The sequence below is a fragment of the Ovis aries genome, chromosome 7 (assembly GCF_016772045.2).
Source record: "Ovis aries strain OAR_USU_Benz2616 breed Rambouillet chromosome 7, ARS-UI_Ramb_v3.0, whole genome shotgun sequence".
Lineage (NCBI taxonomy): Eukaryota > Metazoa > Chordata > Mammalia > Artiodactyla > Bovidae > Ovis > Ovis aries.
The window spans coordinates 599,391-620,139 of record NC_056060.1 but is presented as its reverse complement, the minus strand read 5'-3'; the positions used below and the strand labels follow the sequence as shown (position 1 = coordinate 620,139).

Below are 20,749 nucleotides of genomic sequence, written 5' to 3'. Positions count from 1 at the left end.
GGCAGTTTGTTACACAGCCATGGACAGCCAAAAAACTCCTCAGACCAAGCACTCAGATTGGTTGTTCAAATTCTATGTTTATGAAAAGGGAAGAGAGAGAGAAGAGGCAGGGCATTCATTAACGTTTGTTCAACACCTACGATGTGCACAGTCTCTGTGACACTGCTATTCTGATGCTAATGATTTGCGTCTAAGACAGACAGTAGACAACTCATACAATGAAGCGTGATTCCAAAAGGACAGAGGCGTAAGAAAGAAGAAAAGGGTGTGGGCACATCAGGAGATCTTCCAATCGTGATATTTTGTAAACTTGATGATGTAGAGTAAGGACATCTGTGAGATAGCCACTTGGATTATCTTGTGTGATTATCTCATCTAGAGAACAATTTTCTCCTGTACAAATCCACTTCTTAATTAGAGTACCAATAAAAATATGGGTTTCAGTAGCTACACAACAAGTGGACGGTGAAAGCACAAGGAGTCGCCTCGCCTCTATAACCTACATTCAGGAGTGGAATACTCTTATGAAAGAGGATTTGAATAAAGAAAGAAGGACAGGGTTAAGGGACATATGATTTCTTTTAGGGCAACTAAGGTTTCAAAGTAAATAGTGATAGGAGAATTTTACCTATTCATTGCTTGATGTTTAAAAAGCAAAGAAGATACACTGATTGCTTTGGACAGGAGGTTTTAATCACTGCCAAAAAAGAACAAACCCTTAAAGACAAAATTTAAGTTTGCTACATAAATAGGCAGCTGTCTATCAGGCAAGCAGATCCAGTCCACTGCTATCCTGTGAAGATAAATTCAAGTCATTACCCTTATAACGCTGTACCTCAAGACATCTTTCCGAGGTCTGAATAATTCTAAGAACCAAAAAATGTGATTACGACAGTGAAATAAGGTTCAACTACATACTGGTCCCACAGGTTTTAACCAAGACAAAGAGAACTAATTGCTGACAGAAAACGCACGGCAATGAGGAAGAAGATTCAGCAGCCTTTCCTTGATGAGGTTTGGGAGAATTTATTCCAATGCTGCTGAAAGTGTGTCTATTCAGCTTCCTGATCATGGGGGAGAGGACCTGAAAGTCAAACATTTAATTTTCTAAGTACTTTTAAATTTGTCTAGTGTTGAAGTCCTTCCTTAACTTCGTGTTAGGAAAAGAAAAACAGTCTTTGATAAGGAGAGCCAATAGACAAGAAGAAAGAACAGCCAACTCACGCTTCTCAACTTTGTGTTGTTGTCAATGATAGGATTAGTTCACTTTGGTTAAAGTGTTTAGACCTGATAAAATCATTTGTGGTCATCAGTATAGAGACAATTTTACTGTCTCTTATTATTACGTCACAGAATCTTAAACAGCTATTGTTTAAAATAAAGACACAGAAGGAACACATTCATGAACTTCCTGTTTTTCCATTTTTAAAGTCCTCATGCCCAGTACCCAGCTGGGTCTCCTGATCAAGAATCCTTCACATCCACACGCCTCCTGCCTCTCTTGCATGCAAGCATTCCTGGGGCACTGCAGGCAAAGGCCAGTGGGGACCAAGCTAGCTGCTGTCACCAACAGGACCAGCAAATGACAACAAGAAACTAATTTCAGTCACTCCCCCTTGTTTAGGATGTTACAGCATCGTTGTCAACAATATCGTATAAGAGGCAAAGACTGGTGGCTAGAGAAGACTTGTAGAAGGGCTGAGCTCTCAAGTCAACACCAATGAGACAGCATCTTGTTCATGATACCCAGGATAAGGCAAGGCAATATCGCTACTCTTCCTGCCCCTGAAATGCCTCGTGAGCATCAGGCTCAATCTGACCCCAAGGCGACCTCCATCCAGCTTTGAGGCTCCTGGGCAATAAGAGATACGTCACCAAAAAGTAGGTCTTAATAAAAGAGAATGGCGACTCTGCCCACTAAGACATTAAAGCAAAATCAGTGTTTAAGAGAAAAATTACAATGAAAATGGGAAGCCCTCCTTTACATCACGCACCTTAATGAGAAATACACTTGAATTGTATTCAAGTCTACGGATCCATATGGATACTGCCCCATGGATACTACAGAGAAGGCAATTGCTACAAATACTGCCCGTGATAAAGTGAACTGAGATTTAGGGTTCACAAGGTATGACTCACACAACCCTCTTTTGCTTACAAATTCTCTTTACATATACCCTGATTTAAAATATGGTGGAATTCTCTGGTGGTCAAGGACTCTGTGCTTCCATTGCAGGGGACACAGGTTCGATTCCTGGTCAGGGAACTAAAACCCCGAAAGATGTGCAGCACAGCCAAAAAAAAAAAAAAGTGTTTAAATATATATATATATGTGTGTGTGTATAAAACTATTCTTAAAGCCCATTTCAACTAATCTACAGGGAAACTCAAGATTGGGGGGACAGAGCGGCAAGTAAGTCACTAGACCTAGAAATGGAAACCAGCCGAGAAGCAAATGAGCAGACATGGAAGCAGAGGAGAGGGAACGTGGCGAAGGACACGGCTGGGACAGAAACTTGTTTACTTTCTTAGGAGCAAAACTATGTTCTACAATGCTCTATTACTACTGCTCCAACTAGTGCAGGGGCCACGAAGCACCCTCAGTGCTTTCACGTGGCCGCAGGGTTTTCCAAGGAACTCCTAAGGAGTGGATACAGCCAGGCAAATACTGTAGCGTTATACCTCCCACTTGAGTCTCACAGGTATTCTTGGCTCATCTAATGCACTCACTGACTGTGCCAATACTATTCAAGTCAATCCAAGCCTCCTTTCTCTCTCGTCAGCATTCTAGTCACCTTCATCCTAAACCTGTGATTCATTTTTTAAACAAAGGTACCTGAATAACATACTTCTCGGGTGACAGAGACTTACAGTTGCCACACAGAAACAAACGATGTGAAGGGCCTGGCAAAGATTGTGCAAGATACATGCCTCTGATTTCTTAATTTTTTTTTAAACTTTCTATTTTGTATTGGGGTACAGCCAATTAACAATGTTGTGACTGTTAATTTCAGGTGAACAGGGAAGGGACTCAACCATACATATACATGTATCCATTCTCCCCCAAACTCCCCTCCCATCCAGGCTGCCACATAACACTGGGCAGAGTTCCCTGTGCTATACAGCAGGTCCATATTGGTTATCCATTTTAATTATAGCAGTGTGTACATGTCCATCCCAAACTCTAACTATCCCTTCCCCCCAGCAACCATAAGTTCGCTCTCTGAGTCAGTGAGTATCTTGGTTTCTTATCTTAAATGACTTTCGAAGACACGTCAAAGGCTTCTCCTTAAACAGTGGTATTAGTGGAGTGGGTTGTGGGTTCTACTTTAGATGTGAAACCTCTCCCCACATGTAAAATTGGCAAAAATCACTTGGGTCTTTGAACCTCTTCCCCTACCTCCCGTTTTTAAGTGAAGCCCTCACTTTTAGCATCTACATCACAGGGAAAACCATGGGGATTAAGAAAGGCCTTTACCTCATTTGGCCAACATCTCACAATGCTGTTTCAAATGGGAGCTGGGACAACTCAGCACCAAAACACTTAGAGCACCAGGCAGGGGCCACCTGTCCTGCCTGCTGGATATGGGCCTCAGACCTCCTCAGATTTCCCCCTTCTACACCGCCTGTGCTTCCCCAGCACCAGCCCTCACCCCTAGAGAGGGCTCCATCCTTTCATTTTCCCTTCACAGCTGGTAATCTGACATCACCTCTATCTGCCTTCCGGCTGTTAGTTACTTGGTTCCTTTTCTTCCCCTTTGCTCTCTCCAGCCATACTCAAGAAGCACAGACTGTTTTGCCCCAAAATGGCTCAGGGATGATAAGAGGAAAATCCACAGCCACCAAGCCTCCTGCTGTAGATGCGGATCACACAGACGTCCTCCTCTCTTCTGAGCATCCCGTTCTGTAGGTTTCCCATCACCACTTTCCAGGTATTCAAAGCCTGGGAGATGGGGGGTGGGGGTTGGCGTGTGCCAGACGCATCCCTAAAGTCATCAAAAAAGGTGGCCTCCAGCATCTGACCACTCATATATTTGCATACCGTTTCATGAAGCTTTAATTTCAAAGCTGGTCTCCAACACTCAAGTGGATTTGTTACTGCGGGAGCCCGGAATTGCAAATGTGCTTGCCTCAAAGACTCAGGAGTCCAGTCCCGGGCAGGAAATAAAGTTCTAAGTCGCTTTGATGTGTTTCCTCTCCACTCCCCTTTCCCAGCGCGGGTCATTAGTTTCCTCCGAGGAAAGACCACCTTGCCTGAATTGCAGCACACGTGGGAGCCAGTGGCAGGCTCCAGGCTCCAACAAGCCCCCGGGCCTCACCAAATTACTTACCGTCAGACTGAGCTCAGCTGGGACCCCCGTGTATTTTGCCGACTACGAAAGCGAATGTGGTACGTGCCACCGGAGGAAGGGTGATGGGAAGGGACCGGGGACCCAGACCACGGAGAGTAAAGCGCTTTAGCGTTTGGAGTAAAACGCTTTGGTGCGAGCTTGTTTCCTAAGACACTCCTTTCAGACCGAAACATCAAGCCAGTTCAGCTCATTTCCTGAGTAGCACAACAAGTTAAAACAAGATCCAGAAAATCTATTAATCTTTAATTGCGCTGCCTCCAGACTGGGAGCGCAAGGCGGTGGCGTGTAGGGAAGTGAGAGATAGGGAGCGGGGGGAGGTGGTGTAGCAAAGCGAATGCCTAAGAAACCAGAGCTCCTGACCTCAGCTGTTTCTTACCTCACTCAGCTCGGCCGAGGAGTCGTTTCCATATTTCATGGCAACTCCAGAATTCATGACTGCACTTTTCAGAGGCGAGAGCTCCTCCTCCTCTAGGTCTCGGAACTGACGAGTTGCTTAGCAGGCTGGGTATCCACTGCTTGGTCCCTTCTGGCACATTTCAGTCTAGACAGCCATTTTCACCCAGGACAGTGGTGAAGCCCAAACGAAGGATGCAGGCACTCCTAGAAGGCACGGAGCCGGCTCGCGTTTCACGGACGAGCCGTTGCTGCAGGAGGCTGGGCGGTGTGGCGCGCTCGCAGCTGCCGCAGCGGCAGGGCGGGCGCGGGGACCCGGGCACTGCCACCCTCGGCGCCGCCTCGCCTCTCTTACGAGGTCTGGGCGCCCCCCATGACCGGGCGGGAGGGTACCTCCGGCAGGATCCGGTTCCCTGCAGGGCTTCGGCTAGTTTCCGAAGAAACCAGGGCGGCGGGCCGAGGAGGATCCGAGCCTCGGGTTCCTGGGAAGGAAAGAAAGCTGGAGAGAGCGGGAGCGCCGCTGCACTTCGCGGCGAAGTTTCCCGTTTGAATCGTCTGGAGTTGTAAGTGTTTTCTGATTGAATACAGCTGTCTAGCTGCTGCCTACGGGGTAAGCGGAGGAGGCGGGGCCAGAAAGAGAAAAAAAGGGAGGAGACCGAGCAGAGGAGATCTTGCCTAGAGAGCAAACATCCTTCCAGCGAGCTCTCTGCGATGGTAACTACAGGACCCAGGTCTAGCAGGAGAGAAGAAACGGGAAAAGCCACCTGAGCAACTGTGCAGCGGAATTAAAAAACATGAAACTTCCCTCCTAGTAGCCACTTTCCAAAATTTAAGAAGTTCAAGACAAGGCAGCGCTGTGCACTTCTCATGGTACGTTAAGATTTTACAGAAGTGTGGGGTGGTCATTTCCCCTGATCAGTCTAAAGTCGACACAGAAGGTGTAAATTCACTGTCAGACTCTCTCTCTCTTTCTTTGGTAGACAGACCTCCATCACATAAAGGATGAAAGACACTCAAATTTCCCATCCTCTCCAACCCTCAAGACAGTCCTTAAAAATATTACATTTCCCATCCACTTCAACCCCCAGACCTTCCTTAAAAATCTTACAGGTCATCTGAGCGGCGCGAGATTCATATTTCTAGGGTTTGTAGTACAAATCCGAAAAGATTCAAGAAGCTGTTATAGGCGGACTCCTGGAGTCAAGAGCTCCCCTGTGGCCCTGCCTTTCTCAGAGGTGAAAATATCCCTCTGTGTGTCCGAGGAGGGGGCTCGGAGTTCTCTCTGTGTAAAGGTTAAAGCCCACTGAACTTGAGATGCACCTAAAAATGTTCTGCTCCTTTAACAGTAGGTCTGCAGGATGGCTTAAGAGGCCTGCCTCATCAGTCACTTTCTACACAATGGGAACAAAATGTCGCCATCCCCAGTGACAGACTTTGGCATTTCCTGAGCTATGAAAAAGACATTGTATTGTTAATTTCTAAGGCCTATTTTTTTTTTTCAAACCAAATAGGATGTTTATTTTGCTCTTTAGGAAGAAGCAAAGAACTTGACTATTTGCCTAGATCTTCTTACCTTCTTCCTGAGTTCATTCATTGCCTAATGAAGACACTACTGGGATGAGGAAGAGTTGACAGCTTTTTGGGGGCACTGGTCCCAAGTTCTAGGGCACTGTCAGACTAGAGCACATTAGGAGAAGCTCTTCCGCATGGGGACTGGTTGGGAAGCCACATTATTTTACTTATTTATTCGTCAAAACCTGTTGAAAACTGTGTCCCTGAAGACGGAGATGGTGGTAAAAGAATATAAAAATATATATTAGACTCAAGCACTAACCCTGCCCATAACGTGTTTGCAGTCTCATAAAACATAAGCAGAAATGACTATTCTAAATGAATACTTGCCATAAAAGCAGGACAAATGAAGATCTACTGATCTGTGAAGAATGGCTGAGCCCCTCAGAGGTGCAGAGTGAGGAGAAAGTATCCCAGGATGTGGGCCCACGAAGGGAGAAAGGGTGGGTGGAGACTGGAATGTGCAAAGCATGTGTGGGGAATGGCAGGTGTTCTATTCTGGAATGGAACCTGGATTAGATGAGTGAGTTAAAGCCACCAGATCATGGACAGTTTTGAGAGCCAGGCTAAAGAAATGGGCCTTCTGATTGGCAATGGGAGAAAAATGCCTCTATGGGGTTTTGAGCACAGAAATAATAGGATTAGACCTGTGCTTTTTTAGACATTCCAGTGGATTTGTATCACACTCATGAGTAACTAACATGAATTCAAGTAGACTAATATTGAGTATGATTCTGGTATTTAAAGAAACATATTTTTCATACTAGATGGCCCCTAAAGCCAAGCAGATGACTTCATCTGGTGTGCAACCAAAAGAAAAGTGATTTGCTCCAAGAGTGGAAGAAAAATTGGCAGTGTTGAACTTATTAAGAAGCAATATGTCTGCAGATTCTCGTTTATGGACAATATAAGACATTTTAAAAAGCTGTGTTGATTACATGGGATTTTCTTGTTAAACATGATTGTAATACTTAATCCCCACATTAGCTGAAACTCCACTACAATCTGGCATCAGTAAATGTGACAAACTGGAGGTAGGAAATGGATGTGCCAGCAGGACTATCCCAACAATCCAGCAAAAGACTAAAAAGGCCTGAGCTGAGTTGGTCAGTGGATATGAACCAGAGTGGGCAGATTTAAGAGGTTCTTGGAAAAATGGTAAGATAGTAAAAAAAGAAAGTAAGTACTGGAAAGACAGTAAACAGAAACTGTAGTGGAAAGAAGAAAGCTTAAAATGACTTGTAGATCTAGGACATGACTGACTGGGATTTTCAACAGTGTTTTCAACAAAAATAAGTATTCCAGAGAAGAAATATGTTAAGGAGGAAACTACATTTGGAATATCATAAGTTTGAGGTGGCATATTCAAGTGAAAATGTTTAGAAGAAAGCTTGAAATGGAGCTAGAGAGACAGTCAAGGTTGTGATGGAGTTGGAGGTTTTGGTGTTACTCCTATTAGAATAATAAATAAAACCATGGAAACAGGTTAGGTTGTCAAGCAAGATAGGACAGAGAAAAGAGAAGTGCCCTGAGGAAAATATCTTAAAGAAGGTCTTTTTTGTGAAGGGGAAAGAATAAAAGAAGAAATGGTAGAGAAGGCCAGTTAGAGAAATAGGAAGATTACCAGGAAAACTCTGAGTCTGGGAGCCTAAGGGAAATAAATGTCAAGATAGAAGGGACAGCATCAATATTACATGCTATAGATGGGAGAGAAGCTTGAAGACAATCAAAGCGCACTTCAAAGACATTAAATGTCCTTCAAAGATAAATGTCTACCAAGCCCAGGAGACTGCAGATTATCATAAGGAATGGAGAGGAACTAGGGGCAGTAAACATGTACTACGTTTTCCATAAATTTGATGGTGACGGGAAATCGAGATGCGATAGTTTCTTCAGGTAGGTAAGCAATGTTGAGTAGAAGCTAGAATAAACATACCTGTAGCCTGGGGCTAAGGGAAACCCTAGAGATATAGAAAGAAAGGAAGATGAAGCAAAGTTCCTGAAAAAAGAGGGAAGGAAAAGGCCAAAGACAAAAATCATGAGCTTAGTTTTGAAGTAGGCTTGGAGAGGAGGAGATTTCAGTTGCTCTCCAGAAACAGGAGAGCCCAGAAACAGTTGGGAGAGCTGGAGAATTTATAGACTTGTAAAGAGAAGACTTCAGTTACATGATAACGAATGGCATTTGTTTGAAGAGCAATCCAACTTCTCTGTATGATTGTGGAGCAGTAATGAAAACCAATGCGAACTTAGCAATTTTACTCTAAGAACAGGAAGGCCAGACCTCCGTGGTGGTCCAGGGGTTAAGAATCCACCTGCCAATCAATGCAGGGGACACAGGTTCCATCTCTGGTCCTGGAAGATTCCACATGCCTTGAAGCAACAAAGCCCAAGCATCACAACTATTGAGCCAACGCGCCCTCAAGTCTGTGCTCTGCAACAAGAGAAGCGCGTGCACGGCCACTGGAAAATCTAGTTGTCTCTCTCTGGCTGCAACTAGAGAGTCCTCTTGCAGCAACGAAGACCCAGCGAAGCCAGAAGTGTATATAAATGAATAAAATTAAAAAAAAAAAAAAAAGGAGCAAGAAGATGAGAGAACTGCCTGTAAGCTGTCAGGGCACGGAGAACATTGGAGTTGAGATCCTCTCCCCTGAACTTGTTCAGCATAGGTTCAACGCTGGTGGGCCACACTGAAAGCCAGTGGCATGTAGAGTATAGCTTCATGTAGTCAGGGAGAGTCCAAATCATTTTTCTTCCAATCTAAGACTCCATGAAATGAAGTTTTGTTTTGCATAGTTTAAGTGTTTTGTGGGTTTTTTGTTTGTTTGTTTTCCTCTTAGTTAGGAATCAGGCTGGTAATTTCTACTATCAAAATATTGCTGTAGATAAGAATGAAACTGGGTCAGTGTCCTCAGATTTTAGGAAGAAAGCATCCTATTAAAGCTAATTCACAAGAAGGTGAAAAATATTCATAATCATCTCAACAAAGCCCAAAGTATTTGCATTGTAAAAGAGGATGCTTTGAAATAGGGCAAAACTGGTGGGATTTCCTGAAGAAGACAGTGACTTTCCAGGGGAAAAAGGGACTTCAGAACCCTGTGGAGATGCAGGGAGTCCCGCTCCTCTAGGTCCCTGAGAGTCAATAAAGTCAGGGAACCCTCAAAGCATACACTCAAAAGAATTTCCTGCCCTAAATCTATGAGCCCACTCCCATGAGTTCAAAAATGCTTTCCCTAACTCAGTTCCTCTAGTGCTCTGCTCAGTCTTCAAGCCAGCCTGGAGCCAGGGCTGAGTCCCAGGCTGAGGCCTCTAGCCAGCCTAGTGGCCTGCCCCATCAGACAACATCTGCTCCAGGTGGCACGACATAAAGCATTCAGGAAGCACTTCGCTAGATGACGTTTGTCTTGGTCTCTTTGTCCTCAGAGAACAATGCTGGAAAAAAAATCACCTAGCTCATCCCTGCCTTCCACTTATATAGGTGAGCATATGCAGCAGGTTTGTGGTGTCCATTCTTAAAAAGACGAGCACCCACTGTGTGCCAGACATTGTGCCGTGCTTTGGGATTCAGTGCCGTATGGCACAGAAAAATTCTTGCTTTTACACAGCTGGCATTCTTGGCGGAAAATGATCCATAAATAAAGAGGACAGTTATAGCTTGTGGTGGATGCTATGAAGGAATTAAACAGGAGCTATGATGAGGGACAGCAGGCCCCTTAAATAAAGTAGCCAGAGAATGCCTTGATGAGGTGAGTTCATTTCCGCATGAAGGTCAAGAAGGAGCCCACTAGGCAGAAAGTAGGGGAAGGTGGCCAGGCAGAAGGATGAGCAAGTACAAAAGTCCTGAGGCAGAGAAGGGCTGACCTTTCCAATAACCTTCAAGCTTTAATTCAAGTTTCAACAAAATGGTGGACACTGCGATGGAATGTGATGAGAGAACGAAGGAGGAGCCAGCCCATGCAGTGTGTGTGTGTGTTGGCAATAGAGCTAGCACATGAAGACTTTAAGCAGGGCAAAGATATGATCCAATTTATGTTTTTAAAAGGTAAATCTAGCCCTATACAAACTTTAAAAAGTAGACAAAAGAAAGTTCCTCCTTTATATGAGTATTCCTACAAATAAATGAAAAATTGATAGAATATCCCTACTTTGCAACATCTACTGAATTAATTATTTAGGCATAAAGCACAATGCTACTAACATCACAAGACATGCAAACACATGACTTCTGATGGAAGAATAAAATACCACCTGTGAATCCATTTTAGCGGTACCATAGCAGAAGGAATATGTTACATTAGCCACAGAGATACAATCAGCAAATTCAGACCATCACTCTACAGGACAATCTGGTTTCTTAAACAAGTAAATTGTAATGCGGGAGAAAAAAGCAAGTGAATGAGATATTAATGGAAGGAGAACCCTATAGACATATCAACCAGTTGCAATATGTGCTCCTTATTGGAATCTTGACTCAAATACACCAACAATAAAATAATATGATACTTATGAGATATTCAGAAATGTACTTTTTGAATATTTTATGCAATTTTAAATAATTAATGTTTTAAAATTTTAATAGTCTTGTGTTTACTTAGAGTTTTTATCTTATATATATATGAAATACTTAGGGATAAAATGATACAATAGTTGGGATTTGTGTCAAAATCCTAAGGAGGCAACGAAATCAATGGGGTTTTCAATGAAACAGACTGGCATGAATTGATAACACTTAAAGCTGGGTGACAATGTATGGGAGCTCATGCTACTCTCTGTCCATTTGCTTATGTTTGAAAATCTTCATAATAAAGAAGCCAAAAAAGGACAGTCTTGCCTTTATGTAAGAATGGGTTTGGCATCATAAAATCAGTAGAGCAAATAAACTTGTTAAAAGCTATTTTGGTTGTCAGAGGATGCCTGTGGCTTGAAACTCAGTAAAATCAATGAAGATGGTGAAAAATGAATGAACTTGAGATACATTATTTAGGTAAAACTGACCCAAACTCAGCGAATGACTGGATGGAGGTAATGAAACAAAGAGAGGAATCAGATGATCAATGTGGGGGTTGAACAATTGGGTGTGGAGAAGGACTAGGTTTAAGGGAATCAAGGGTTCTATTTTTTATAATTTACTTATTTATTTTTGGTTGCACTGGGTCTGTGTTGCTGTGCTAGGACTTTCTCGAGTCCAAGTCTCTTAAGCAGCAAGCTGGGCTGCTCTCCCTTTCAGTGTACTGGCTTCTCACTGCAGTGGCTTCTCTCGTTGTGGAGCACAGGCTCTAGGCCCACGGGCTTCAGTCCTTGTGGCTCGCAAGCTTAGCTGCTCTGTAAAATATGGAATCTTCCTGGACCGGGGGTCTAACCTGTGTCTCTCGCCTGCTCAGGCCGATTCTTACCCACTGTCAGTCAGTCAGTTCAGTCGCTCAATCGTGTCCGACTCTTTGTGACCCCATGAATCGCAGCACGCCAGACCTCCCTGTCCATCACCAACTCCTGGAGTTCACCTAGACTCACGTCCATCGAGTCGGTGATGCCATCCAGCCATCTCATCCTCTGTCGTCCCCTTCTCCTCCTGCCCCCAATCGCTCCTAGCATGAGAGTCTTTTCCAGTGAGTCAACTCTTCACATGAGGTGGCCAAAGTACTGGAGTTTCAGCTTTAGCATCATTCCTTCCAAAGAAATCCCAGGGCTGATCTCCTTCAGAATGGACTGGTTGGATCTCCTTGCAGTCCAAGGGACTCTCAAGAGTCTTCTCCAACACCACAGTTCAAAAGCATCAGTTCTTCGGCGCTCAGCTTTCTTCACAGTCCAACTCTCACATCCATACATGACCACTGGAAAAACCACAGCCTTGACTAGACGGACCTTAGTCGGCAAAGTAATGTCTCTGCTTTTGAATATGCTATCTAGGTTGCTCATAAATTTCCTTCCAAGGAGTAAGCGTCCTTTAATTTCATGGCTGCAGTCACCATCTGCAGTGATTTTGGAGCCCCCAAAATAAAGTCTGACACTGTTTCCACTATTTCCCCATCTATTTCCCATGAAGTGATGGGGCCAGATGCCATGATCTTAGTTTTCTGAATGTTGAGCTTTAAGCCAACTTTTTCACTCTCCTCTTTCACTTTCATCAAGAGGCTTTTTAGTTCCTCTTCACTTTCTGCCATAAGGGTGGTGTCATCTGCTTATCTGAGGTTATTGATATTTCTCCCGGCAATCTTGATTCCAGCTTGTGCCCAGCGTTTCTCATGATGTACTCTGCATAGAAGTTAAATAAGCAGGGTGACAATATACAGCCTTGACGTACTCCTTTTCCTGTTTGGAACCAGTCTGTTGTTCCATGTCCAGTTCTAACTGTTGCTTCCTGACCTGCATATAGGTTTCTCAAGAGGCAGGTCAGGTGGTCTGTATTCCCATCTCTTGAAGAGTTTTCCACAGTTTATTGTGATCCACACAGTCAAAGACTTTGGCATAGTCAATAAAGCAGAAATAGATGTTTTTCTGGAAATGTCTTGCTTTTTCCATGATCCAGCGGATGTTGGCAATTTGATCTCTGGTTCCTCTGCCTTTTCTAAAATCAGCTTGAACATCTGGAAGTTCACAGTTCACGTATTACTGAAGCCTGGGTTGGAGAATTTTGAGATGAGCGCAATTGTGCAGTAGTTTGAGCATTCTTTGGCATTGCCTTTCTTTGGGATTGGAATGAAAACTGACCTTTTCCAGTCCTGCGGCCACTGCTGAGTTTTCTAAATTTGCTGTCATATTGAGTGCAGCACTTTCACAGCATCATCTTTCAGGATTTGAAATAGTTCAACTGGAATTCCATCCCCTGCACTAGCTTTGTTCATAGTGATGCTTTCTAAGGCCCACTTGACTTCACATTCCAGGATGTCTGGCTCTAGGTGAGTGATCACACCATCGTGATTATCTTACCCACTGTACCACCAGCGAAATCCAAGGGTTCTATTTTTAGATATATTAAATTGGAGATTCCTATTTGACATCCATAAGGATGCCAACAGCAGTTGGATAAATGACTTTGGGGTTCAGGGGAGAGTCGAGTTAGACAAATGGATTTGGAAGTCAGCAGCATATAGATTAGAGCTGATGTTGAAAGCTACAAGAACACAGGGGATCACCTAGGGACAGAGTCAGTACAAAGATGCAGCCCCAGGAATTATCACTGAGATGCTCCAATATTTCCAGAAGATAGAGGAAGAGAATCTAGCAAGGAAGATCAAGAAAAAAGTGAAGATGTGACATCATTGATGCCAAGAGACCAGGGTGTCAAGGAAAGTTGTGACCTATGTGAAATGCTGCTGAGAGTTTGAGAAAGTGACAACAAAGAAGTGTCCTTTGCTATTGGACATTACTGGGGACCTTGAGAGGAGCAATTTCAGTAAGTGGTGGAAATAGATAGTAGCTAGATTCGTGTGGATTGAATAGTGACTAGGAAGTAAAAATATGAATGGAGAACTATGGACAGAGGTTTAGCACATTATACACGAGTTAGGGATCAAGACCACCCCCAAGAAAAAGAAATGCAAAAAGGCAAAATGGTTTTCTGGGAGGCCTTACAAATAGCTGAGAAAAGAAGAGAAGCTAACGGCAAAGGAGAAAAGGAAAGATATACCCATTTGAATGCAGAGTTCCAAAGAATAGCAAGGAGAGATAAGAAAACTTTCCTCAGCAATCAGTGCAAAGAAATAGAGGAAAACAATAGGATGGGAAAGACAAGAGATCTCTTCAAGAAAATTAGAGATACCAAGGGAACATTTCATGCAAAGATGGGCTCAATAAAGGACCAAAATGGTATGGACCTAACAGAAGCAGAAGATATTAAGAAGAGGTGGCAAGAATACACAGAAGAACTGTACAAAAAAGATCTTCACGACCCAGATGATCACAATGGTGTGATCACTTACCTTGACCAGACATCCTGGAATACAAAGTCAAGTGGGCCTTAGGAAGCATCACTTCGAACAAAGCTAGTGGAGGTGATGAATTCCAGTTGAGCTATTTCACATCTTAAAAGATGATGCTGTGAAAGTGGTACACTCAATATGCCAGCAAATTTGGAAAACTCCGCAGTGGCCACAAGACTGGAAAAGGTCAGTTTTCACTCCAATACCAAAGAAAGGCAATGCCAAAGGATGCTCAGACTATTGCACAATTGCACTCATCTCACATGCTAGCAAAAATAACCTCAAAATTCTCCAAGCCAGGCTTTAACAATACCTGAACCAGATGTTCAAGCTGGTTTTAGAAAAGGCAGAGGAACCAGAGATCAAATTGCCAACATCTGTTGAATCATTGAAAATGCAAGAGAATTCCCCCAAAATGTCTACTTCTGCTTTACTGACTACAACCAAAGCCTTTGACTTTGATCACAACAAACTGTGGAAAATTCTTAAAGAGACAGGAATACCAGACCACCTGACCTGCCTCCTGAGAAATCTGTATGCAGGTCAGGAAGCAACAGTTAGAACTGGACATGGAACAAAAGACTGGTTACAAATAGGAAAAGGAGTACATCAAAGTTGTATCTTGTCACCCTGCTTATTTGACTTATGTGCGGAGTACATCATGAGAAATGCTGGACTGAATGAAGCACAAGCTGGAATCAAGATTGCCAGGAGAAATATCAATAACCTCAGATAAGCAGGTGACACCAACCTTATGCCAGAAAGTAAAGAAGAACTAAAGAGCTTCTTGATGAAAGTAAAAGAGGAGAGTGGAAAAAGTTGGCTTAAAACTCAACATTCAGAAAACGAAGATCATGGTATCTGGTCCCATCACTTCATGGGAAATAGATGGGGAAACACTGAGAGACTTTATATTTTGGGGCTCCAAAATCACTGTAGATGGTGACTGCAGCCATGAAATTAAAAGATGCTTACTCCTTGGAAGAAAAGTTATGACTAACCTAGATAACATATTAAAAAGCAGAGACATGACTTTGCCAACAGAGGCCCGTCTAGTCAAAGCTATGGTTTTTCCAGTAGTCATGTATGGATGTGAGAGCTGGACTATAAAGAAGGCTGAGCACTGAAGAATTGATGCTTTTGAACTGTGGTGTTGGAGAAGACTCTTAAGAGTCCCTTGGACTGCAAGGAGATCCAACCAGTCCATCCTAAGGGAAATCAGTGCTGAATATCCATTGGAAGGACTGATGCTGAAGCTGAAACTCCAATAGTGTGGCCACCTGATGCGAAGAACCAACTCATTGGAAAAGACCCTGATGCTAGGAAAGATGAAGGTGGGAGGAGAAGGGGACAACAGAGGATGAGATGGTTGGATACCATCACTGACTCAGTGGACATGAGTTTGAGTAAACTCCGGGTGTTGGTGATGGACAGGGAGGACTGGCGTACTGCAGTCCATGGGGTCACAGAGTTGGACGCAACAGAACAACTGAACTGAACTGTACTGAGAAGGTAAAAAAGTTGAAAGAGCACATGGAGATAACATTTGAGAAGCATTTTGCCCAAAGTCTCACTACGACTGAACCATCTGATGAGATCATGAACGTGTCTTAACTTCTACTTCTGAGCTTTTCTCCCTTTATTATGCCCCTTCAGTCAACTTATCTTGGAATCCCTTAGCTAAGATTACAGATTTTATGTTGTTAGCACTGTAGACCCCTCCCTAAATGGATAACTGTTCCATTGTTCTGGGTCTTTACCTTACTGTTTATGAAATCAGGTATATTGCTTGTAGACTCAGTGACTTACTGCTGTGAAATAGAGGGACTGCAGCAGATAATTTGGTTCATCTGTGTTTAAAATTTGCTAAGAAAATTCCACACACTTATGGTCAATTAAACTTCAAGAAAGGAGCCCAGAACATATATTGGGTAAAAGATAGTCTCTTTAGCAAGTAATGTTGGGAAATTTGGACAGTTGCAATGTCCGATCAATGAGGTCACTCTCACACAATACCCCAGAATAAACTCAAAATGGCTTAAAGACTTAAACAGAAGACATGACACCATAAAACTCCTAGAAGAGATCACAGGTAAAACATTCTCTGACATAAATCATACCAGTGTTTAGTCAGTCTCCCAAAGCAATAGAAATAAAACCAAAAATAAACAAATAGGACCTAATCAAACCTACAAGTTTTGTACAATAAAGCAAACTATAAGCAAAATGAAAGACAACCTACAGACTGAAAATATTTGTAAATGATGGGACTGACTAGGGCTTAATTTCCAAAATACGTGAAGAGTTCATACAACTCAACAACAACAACAAAAACCCAATTGAAAAATGGGCAGAAAATCTAAACAGATATTTTTCCAAAGAGGACATACAGATGAGCAATGGGCACGTGCACATGAAAAGATGATGAACATTGCTAATTATTAGAGAAATGCAAATCAAAATTATAATGAGGTACCATCTCACACCAGTCAGAACGGCCATCAAAAGTCAACAAATAACAGACCATGTGTGGAGAAAAGACAACCCTCCTATACTGTCAGTGGAAATGTAAGTTGGTGCAGCCACTGTGGAAAACAGTATGGAGGTTCCTCTAAAAACTAATAATAGAATTAACATATGATCCAGCAGTCCTACTGCTGTATCTAGAAAAAAACATGTAATTCAAAAAAATACATGCACCCCAATATTCTAGCAGCACTACTCACAATAGCCAAGACGCAGAAACAACCTAATGTCCATTGACAGATGAATGGCTAAAGAAGATATGGTGCATACATACAGTGGAATGGAGAAGGAAATGGCAACCCACTCCAGTGTTCTTGCCTGGAGAATCCCAGGGACGGGGGAGCCTGGTGGGCTGTTGTCTCTGGGGTCGCACAGAGTCAGACACGACTGAAGCGACTTAGCAGCAGCAGCAGCATACAATGGAAAACTATTCAGACAGAAACAAGAATGAAATAATGCCATTTGCAGCCATATAGGCAGAACTAGAGATTGTCATGCTAAGTGAAGTCAGAAACAGAAAGACAAATACCATATGCTATCACTTATACGTTAGATATAAAATATGGCACAGAGGAACCTATCTATGAAACAGAAATATATTCACAGAAAACAGACTTGTGGTTGCCAAGGGGGAGGCGTGGGTTGGGAGTTTGGGGTCAGTAGGTGCAAGCTAGTATATACAGGATGGATAAACAACAAGGTCCTACTGTACAGGACAGGGGAGTATATTCAAAATCCTGTGATTTTGAACCATAATGGAAAAGAACGTAAAAAGAATGTATATATATATATGTATAATTGAGTCACTTTGCTGTACAGCAGAAATCAACACAACACTGTAAGTCAACTATACTTAAATAAAAGAAAAAAAAATCTCTAAGAAAGGAAATACTTGAAAACTATTTCCATATTAAACCTCACACACAGAACAAAAAACCAGCCTTTTCAATACAAATATCACTCAAACACAGGAAGTACCCCTGTGGTGTTTTTCATCTTGTTAATTACATTCACGAACTGCCTCACACCCAGCCTAGGCATTCTACTAGCCTAGAATCACTTGGCATCAACATCCCTGACATTATCAGTGGGGAATTCCTAGTTCGGATTCACAGGGGCTTGCATGCTGGGAAAGATTAAGGCCAAGAGGAGAAGGGGGCCACAGAGGAGGAGATGGTTGGTTGGCATCACTAACTCAATGAATATGAATATGAACAAACTCTAGGAGATGGTGAAGGACAGGCAAGGCTGGTGTGCTGCAGTTCATGGGGTTGCAAAGAGTTGGGCACGACTTAGTGACTGAAAAACGACAAACTCTCTATGAAAGGAAAGATAATTAGGGGAGATTAGGGATTTGGAAATCCAAGGAAGTAAAAAAAAAAAAAGGTCTTAAATCCTCCCAGGAGTACTTGAATATGGCAATCTCCTGGAAAGGAAAAAGAAAAATATATATTAAATAGGTGCATGAAAATAGATGTATAAATTTTTGAGAACTTGCTTAGAGTAAATGAATTCCAAATGCCTGCCACTGTTATTTCTGGAGCTCTTCGGGAGGCTAAACCAGCATCATTCCTTTTCTCTTTTAGCTGGAATATGTTGCAGCAGCTGCCCAAAAAGGGCAAAGAAGGAATTAATATAATATAATGTCTCACAGACCTATGACTAAGAAGGCAGTTCTGTCATTGTCCCAAGCTGACGGATGAAGATGGAAGATCGAAGAGACAGACTGGGAAAAGCCTTCACCCTGGACTTCGAGTCCACCAAGTGGGACTGGCTGGGCATTTTGGTAAAGATTTCCTAGAGGGGCACTCTGAGCCACAAGGAACAGGCTCTGCCTGTCTTGATAAGTCACCTTCCCTCTCTCAAGACCAAGACAAAGTGGAGTTGCTCAGTCGTGTCTGACTCTTCGTAACCCCATGGACTGCAGCCTACCACGCTCCTCTGTCCATGGGATTTTCCAGGCAAGAGTCCTGGAGTGGGTTGCCATTTCCTTCTTCAGAGGATCTTCCCAACCCAGGGATCGAACCCACTCTCCCACATTGTAGGCAGACGCCTTGCCATCCTCAATTGTTCGCAAGATTGCCATGCTGAGAGAAAAAAAAAAAAGATTGCCACGTGAGTTCAAACTTTACCTTCTCAGAAAGTGCTCTTTAATTGGCATGTCCAGCCACAACCTTTATTTATACACCAGTTAATGTTCTTTCACGTGACTATCAGACACTTTTAAGTCTTGTCATCACCACAAAGCGCATCTAAAACTAAACTTATTACGGTCCACCAAAACCCAGGTTAAATTGAGCTTGTACATTTCCGTAAATGGAATCACAGTTTCCAGTCAAATAACTCTGGCATCATTTTCAGCTCCTTTCTCTTTCATCTCCTCTTCTAGGTCTTTAGCCCTTTCTTCATCCCAGCCACTAATTTACTTTGTGTCTCTATGGATTTGCCCATTCTGGACACTTCATACAAACGAATAAAACAAATACGTGGCACCTTTTTCTGCCTTTTTCACTTAGCATAATATTTTCAAGATTTATCCATATTGTAACATGTATCAGTATTTCATTCCTTTTTATTGCCAAATAATATTCCATTGCATGGTCATATCACATTGTGTTTTTCCATTCATCAGTTGATGGATATTTGTTTCCATTTTGGGGGCAATTATGAATAACTGTCATGTTGTCATGAACATCTGTGAGCATGTTTTCAGTTCTCTTACGTATATGCCTAGGGATGGAGCTGCTTGGTAATTTGGAAACTCTGTGTTTAACATTTTGAGGAAGTACCAAGTGAAAGTCAAAGTCGCTCAGTCGTGTCCAATTCTTTGCAACCCATGGATAGTCCATGGAATTCCCCAGGCCAGAATACTGGAGTGGGTGGCTGTTCCCTTCTCCAGGGCATCTTCCCAACCCAGGGACTGAACCCAGGTCTCCTGCATTGCAGGCAGATTATTTACCAGCTGAGTCACATTGGAAATACTAAACTGTTTCCCAAATAGCCACACCACTGCACGTTCCCACCAACAATGTATGCGGGTTTCAAGTTCTCTACATGCTTGCCTATGCTTCAATAAGCTTGCCTGTGCTTACTGTCTGGGCCTTGATCTTCCTCTTCTCTGAAATCCTTCCCATTTCTGGCCTTGCTGCCTCCAAACTAGGCTTAGGGGTATAATGGTGCACTCAAGTAAAGGGAAGACCAGGAGTCATATGGCTGTGTCAGTATTAGACAACAGAAACAATTCTGTTCCAGTTGGTAAATAACCACCGCCCCAAACCAGAGAGTGCCTACTCCCTGAACAGCTGTGCCTAGGCTGCCCCATTCCTACCTCGAGAGACCCCCAGACCTCTCCACAGGACTAATGCTTGGACAATCAAGGGCTCTTGAATATCCCTCCATTGCTATGGCTGGTCCCTACTGTCAGGTATTTTGAATATTACCCCTGGAGAAAAGAGGTCATATTTATTAAATGAAGACAGAATCAAATATTGAAGTTATTATAGATACCAAATTACATGGTTCCATTAAACACTGACTGTACTCAAAGGATTTCCTAACAGCATTTGAATCAGCATCCCCTTTACCACTCTCTGAATATGAAACCCATTGAACGTTCCGCATCCTGGACAATGCCAGTTGCCCTTTCTGGCACAGTTCCTTCCTGCTTGTGTTTCTTTCTCATATTGATCCTTTTAAGATTTCATGTTCCAGAACTAACCAAAATATCTGACTTATTTTCCTGGTTATTAGGAACACAACTCTTTGAAAGCACCATCAGCCTCTTCTTGGCCCTTCAGAGTCTGTTTTATAAAAGTCTATGTTACATGAGGAGACACGAAAAGACCACTGTCCACACTAATCAAAAAATACCCATATTATCACCTCACATCCAAAATATTAATTTTTTTTTTTTTGGCCACGATACATGGCATGTGGGATCCTAATTCCCTGACCAGGCATCAAACCCACTTACCCTACATTGGGGGTGTG

The 20,749-nt window shown here is 42.9% G+C and overlaps 1 protein-coding gene across 2 annotated transcripts in view; it reads right to left on the bottom strand.

The window, feature by feature from the left end:
- MCC (MCC regulator of WNT signaling pathway) overlaps positions 1 to 20,749 on the bottom strand; it is a 533,716-nt gene that overhangs the window by 309,055 nt on the left and 203,912 nt on the right. Inside the window, exon 1 of one of the 2 annotated variants that reach the window (XM_027971442.3) lies at positions 4,729 to 5,321. The exons of the other annotated variant lie outside the window; for it this stretch is intronic. Coding sequence (XP_027827243.1) covers positions 4,729 to 4,785 — 57 coding nt within the window. The 5' untranslated portion in view covers positions 4,786 to 5,321. Of the gene's footprint in view, positions 1 to 4,728; positions 5,322 to 20,749 lie in introns of those variants that run through there. 2 annotated transcript variants of the gene reach the window in all.